Genomic DNA, 6,000 nt, shown 5'->3' on the forward strand with positions numbered 1-6,000 from the left:
CTCAATAAGCAGCGGAGCAGAAAGGACCTGACAGGAGATGAGTGGAGGCAGGACAGAGGAGGTATGACGCCAGTGTGCCTCAGAAAGCCAGCAGAAAGTACTAAATCCAAAGTGTGAACATCTTTAGATCTTAAGCTAACATGTGTGCAGTATTCTTTGAGATATTACGTTTGAAATGTAAGAATAAAAGCACAAGCTCACACTTTGAAATCATGTCAGAGCATATATTTTCCCCCGCTCTGACATGTTAAAACAGTCTTTTAAATGTCTTTGCTTATGTGTCCTTTTGATGTACATGTTTGCTGTTCATATGTGTGACTTTGATTTGTCCTGGAAGGTCACTGAGAACACACGCTGTTACAGCATGACAAACATTTCTTAGTTTATACCTTTAGTTGCAGTAGTTGCTTTGTTATTGGAGAACTTTGTAGTCAATCATTCTCATAAGATGTTTTCGTGAAGCAGAAGCAGTTGTTACTTAAGAGCCCCATGGCAGCTTGGGTAGTGTGGTCTGTTAACCCAGCATGAGCTTGTGTACATACATGAAAACACAAAACAACACAAACTGACAGTGCACTTGTCGTATATATGAAAGTCTGATTTGAAGAACAAAAGAACATATTGAACAAGTTAGTGGATTTGCACTTTAGTCCCAGGTGTGCGATTGTGAACAATTGTTCTAAATATCACATGAAGAGTTATACTGCCTTGTGGAAAAGTGTCTTTCTTTCCAAATACATTTTAGTAATTGTCTGAGTAGTGAGTTGTTCCATTACTTTATTGTCAGTGCTATTCCAGGTTTCCCTAGGCTACAGTTACCTCTTTAATCCCAGAGCACCCCCATTGAGTGCCAGTAAATTAACAATACAAACATGGGGCAAGAATGAACACATTCATATGTAGTGACGTGTTAGACTACGGCCTTGTTGCCTTTGTTGTAAGTTAATTGCTGGTTTACACTCACACTGGTGAGTCGGACACATGAAGCTTATTGAAGAATATGTAGATGAATGTCTGTTTTGGGTAAAACACTCCAGACTATGTCTGCAGGGTTGTTATCCAGAGAAACGCAGAACCACAACAGGAAATGGTCCGTCTGTCCTACCTGGCACTTCCCATCAGACGCATTGACCTAGTTTTCAACATGTGTCGTAATAAAGGTCAAGAGGACCAATTCCAGCAGGAAGCAGCTGTCAGAGAGAAAGCCTAGGCGGCGGTCATTTGTTTTTTCGAGGTTCATTGTCACAGTGGAGAGGAGTCGGGTCAGGCATTAAAGAAGGAGGGAGCAAGAGGATGCTATCTCTGCACAATGACATGCTCCACATGCTCAGTGTCTCAAATACTGAAGCAGCATCTGTGTGGTCAGTGAACTTGTGTAGAAGCAGGAAGTCTTCTTTTATCACTCCACACACACAACTCAATTGTCGAAATTCAGACTGTGTATACCCCCGCAACACCTTTTTATTTTAAAATGCACATACACATTGTGACACATGTTAGCGTGGTTTTTGGTTTTCAGAAAACTGATCACTGTCACATTGTCACAAAAAAACAAACCATTCCTAAAATAAAGTAAAACCTCAGAAATGTACACCCAAACACATGTTCGCATGATAAGTTAGCTCTGAAAAGCCCTCTATTTCTCAGCAATGTTTCAGTATATTCAGTTACTTCTCTTAACCTACATTGGTTTAAATGTATTTGCTGGTGTGTTGTGTGGTTGGGTTGCAATTATATTCATAGCTAGTTTCATGTGTAAATTCACCATTTTATTCACAACATTCATGATATTCAAAGTAACTGCGAGTTAGTGCTCTCATTTCCTGTGTGACTCAGCTTCTTTATGTGTCAGGCTAGTGGTTAACAGCACACAACTGAAGACATATATATATATATATACACACACACCTTTAAATGTTCAGCTGTTTTCTTTCCTGTATTAGCAGCCTAACTGCTGAGTCTGCATCACTCAACACAAAAGGCCTGGTGGCTTTGTGTTTGTGTATATCACGCACAGGAAGCGTTGAGGTCGTGATAAGCCTTCCACCATAGTAGGTCCAGGAGCGATAGGTCGGAGGTTGGGTGATGCAGCAACAAGGCCTGCTGTGATTGGACGCAATGCATCCTGATGGGAAATGAGCCATCATGGGTTATTTTCCATGACAGCACAGATGATTCTCAGAGATGTGACTGCATCATGTCCCCCAAAACTCCCCTAATATTTAATATAGCATGTAAAGACTCTGCACTGACTGTATAGACAAAGAAGCCCTTTAAAACTATGAGGGCAGCTGTAACAGTGCCGCTGCTATGGAGGCATCTATCTCCATGTGATGTCATCCAGTCAAAGGTCACCAGTGAAGGTCATTTATGGTCAGTAAATGTCAAGCTGTAATGGGAGGATGTCTTTGTGTTGTGCCCAACACTGAATGAGACAGTCTTTGTTACAGACTGTTTCATTCATTTTTTTTACAGGAAAACAACAAAAGATGAACACTAGTATGTTTTCCCCCAAGGACATTCCTGTATGACATTCCCAGTGAGAGTTATCCATATTGTTTTTCCTGAGGAGCTGGTGCACAGTGGGCTCTCTTTCTCACAGTTTAGTGTTGAATGGCAGCTTCCCCCCTTGGCCCTCCCTCCTCGTCTCCCTGGCACAGGCCCCCTACTCGCCCTCGACTGGCAGCACGGAAGGAAAAGCTGCCGCGCCTGCCAATGATGTGTGTGCTATTTGTGTGTGTTTGTGTGTGTTAGTCCGCAGCTGAAGCCACTGCTGCTCATGGGTGACCCCAGACCTTTGTAAGTGGAAACGGCAATCCACTTTTACAGTGGACAGTAGTTTCCATGGTCCAACTTCCTGTCCACCCCTGCCCATTTTCCTGTTTGACATATGATGTCATCAGGATTACAGGAAGTGATTTCTTTCTTTTACTCTCTATCTTCCTCCGCCAGAGTGACCTCACAGTTGATGTAAAACGTGAATTCACTCTGGCATAATTTAATAGAAGATTAGCCACGGTTCACTAAATTTGGTTGTCAGGTTAGAGTGAGCTATACTAAGATCACTTCCTTCAGACAGATTACTCAGTGTTGCTTGTTTGGGATTGCACAAGGTCTGGCGGAGAGAGGAGTTTCTCATCATGGCATTATGAAGTAATGCAGTATTCACAATTACACTTGCGCGAGCATGCAGCTCCCCTGCAAGCACATGAACATGTGGGTGCATATTCACATGTTCACACACATTCCATATTTTTATCCAGACTATTTCCAGATCCAGTTGCTTTGGGGAACAGACTTCAACACCCTTACTGAAGTTGTCTGGCGCACACAAGTCCAAATAACCATCTCCATATTTGGTTTGAGCAATCAGATCCCATCTTTATTTAATTAGGAATCATTTTGACCTCTATTGTCTCTGATTCTTCATATCTTCTCTGTGTGCTGTTCGCCATCTGTTTCCTCACCTTGCTCTCCCTCTCTGTCTCCACCAGGTGTTCTACGTGTCAGACTTGTTCAAGCCTCGGGTGAAGCCAGCCACACCCCCGCCCTCCCCCATCAAGAAGGAGCTGCTTCCTTCATCCGACATCATTGACAGAAACAACCACCACAACATGGTGTGAAAGAGGCCACAACGTCTTCCTGTGACTGAGGAGCCAATCCCAGCGCTGCTCACCTCCCATCGGACAGTAGAATGTAGCGACGAGAGACTGTAGCTGCTTCTCAAATGGCATCCTCCTCCCTTTTTGCAGTGCCCAGCGAGGTGCTTTGTGGACTAGGATGTCAGATTTGAGATTTGCACAGCAGAGTCCACTCTCACTATCCAGACTTATTATTTACTATTATGTTAACTACTAATCAACATTTGAGCCCATCATTTTGAGCACAAGCAGAAAAGAATTGGAAGCTAAAAGACAAAACGAATTAAGAAATTGATGACTTGACAGGCAGAGCTGAGGGTGTGGAGGTTTGGTGGAAGTGTAACCACAGAAAGGGAAAACACTTTTGAAGAAAAAGAAATGAAGAAAAGAGACAAAAAAAGACAAACCCCCTGCCTAGGGAGAGAGGGATGTCCAGTGATGCTTCCTCTCTGAACTCTCTGTGGCCTTGGAACACCGTAGGATAACAACTTCCTTAGCTACAGGAAGGATATTACTGCAATAACTAGCAGCATAGAAATATTAACAGTATAGAAAAATATAACTTATAGCACTGTTTTTAAGTTCATTGTCCATTATCACCACTTGCTGCCTGAGATGTCTAACTGAAAGAAAACTTGATGATGCTGACACCCACGAGACAAAAATATGAACTCCTAGAAGCCGACCGAGCCTGGTGTGGTGGTTTCACTCCATACTCTGGCAGGATAATGTTAGCATAGCATGGATTTAATAACAATGATCCTGTACTAGTAGGCCGCTGTAAGGATTGTATACTGATCTTCTTAGGCCTTTTGACAGGTTTCAGAGCAGTCGTTTTAACTTTTTTGACTGATCCGCAAGACACCAGTATCCCAATAACAGAAAGAAGTGAAGCCCTCCAACCTCATATAACTATGTCTCGGCATCAGCACGACAAGATTTTTGTTGTGGACTTTCAGAGTGGCCCAAACCCGGGATGTTGCATTTCTTGAGGGTTAGATGTAGTAAAGGGGGGATATTTTCTGTGGAAGGAGGGAGGCAGATCTCGCAGCCTCCCAGCACCTGTTTAAGAGGCATGGCTGTGCCATGCCACTTCCTGGTGTTGGGGCCATCTGTTTGGCTTCCTAAACGGGAAGGGGATGGGTGGGTAGAGTGAAGGGGTGCGGTCTGTCACCCTGGAAAGAGGGTGATGATTTACAGCTAAGCTGGCACATTATTTTGGGATGATTTGGGCTCTTTCCGCTGGCAGGGAGGGGCTCTCACCCACCCAATCACTCATTGGCAATAGATGTTTGTCTCTCAGTGTGTGTGTGTGTATGTGTGTGTGTATGGTGTGTCCTGTACACTCTTGTGCTTGTGTGGGTACACTTGTGCTTGTACATGTACATCTTGTGTGTGTTTGAATGTGTTTACATATGTATGAGCGCTGTGCCCTGTGAAATGGAACCCCTTCTTGATAAACTATGTGTGTCATGAAACACGCACACTGTCAGCTGTGCCAAGTGTGTGTTTTTGTGTGTGTGTGCCACTGTGTGTCAGAGAGTGAGAGAGCAGGTGAATGTTATAAAAACTGTGGATCTAATATTTTTATTCTTTGCTAAAAAGCATCTTTAACCTTGTATGTTTATAGCCTGTCCTGTATAATCACTAACAATTGTACAGATGCCCTTTTTATTTACAGCCTACTCAGAAATCCTCCTCCAACAACACACTCCGCCATGTTGCACATCTTTCTCATCGTATAGTCCGTCCTATCATTTCACAAAGCCGTTTTCACACTCTTTTTATAAATATATAAATAATGTATAGATCACTAAAATTAACTCTGTAAGATATTGTTTCTTAACATGTTTAGATATATCCACTATGATTACAGACCTGTGTTCTTTACAAAATGCTGCTTAAAAAGCATCAATTGACAGATTTTTGTATTTAGATAACTAAACTATTGTAGATTGTGATAGTTATGTTTGTAATATGCATTCAAAAACAAAATACACCCACAATTGTATTAAAATCCAATATTAGTATTTTTGTATTGTCTCGTTTTTTTTGTACAAAGACATAGTTGCAATGCTGTTTTTTTTCTGCTAAATGTACTTAGCTCTAATACATGTGCTTTTAAATAAAAAGCTCAGTATGAACACAACTTTGGTTTGCCTTGACTGTTAATCCTGAGGTTTCTGATGATGACTTGATGGATTTTTGTTGTAATTGTTTGCTCCTGGAAATGATCCCTTTGTTTTCCACAAGAAAATATAAAAACTGCACACAATGACGACAATCACTGGTGGAATGTGCATTTACTCACTGTATTTAATTACACATTTAAGGTACTTCAATTTTATTCTTTTAATAC

At 41.9% G+C, this 6,000-nt stretch overlaps 1 protein-coding gene across 2 annotated transcripts in view; it reads left to right on the forward strand.

Moving 5' to 3' along the window:
- Positions 1-5,790, forward strand: part of plpp3 (phospholipid phosphatase 3) — a 29,419-nt gene extending 23,629 nt beyond the window's left edge. For both annotated transcript variants that reach the window (XM_051376931.1, XM_051376930.1), the window contains exon 7: positions 3,495-5,790. In XM_051376931.1, coding sequence (XP_051232891.1) covers positions 3,495-3,623 — 129 coding nt within the window. In that variant the 3' untranslated portion in view covers positions 3,624-5,790. The remainder of the gene's footprint in view (positions 1-3,494) is intronic.
- The last annotated feature ends 210 nt before the right edge of the window (positions 5,791-6,000 follow it).

This window comes from Dicentrarchus labrax, unplaced genomic scaffold, assembly GCF_905237075.1.
Source record: "Dicentrarchus labrax unplaced genomic scaffold, dlabrax2021, whole genome shotgun sequence".
NCBI classification, from domain to species: Eukaryota; Metazoa; Chordata; class Actinopteri; family Moronidae; genus Dicentrarchus; species Dicentrarchus labrax.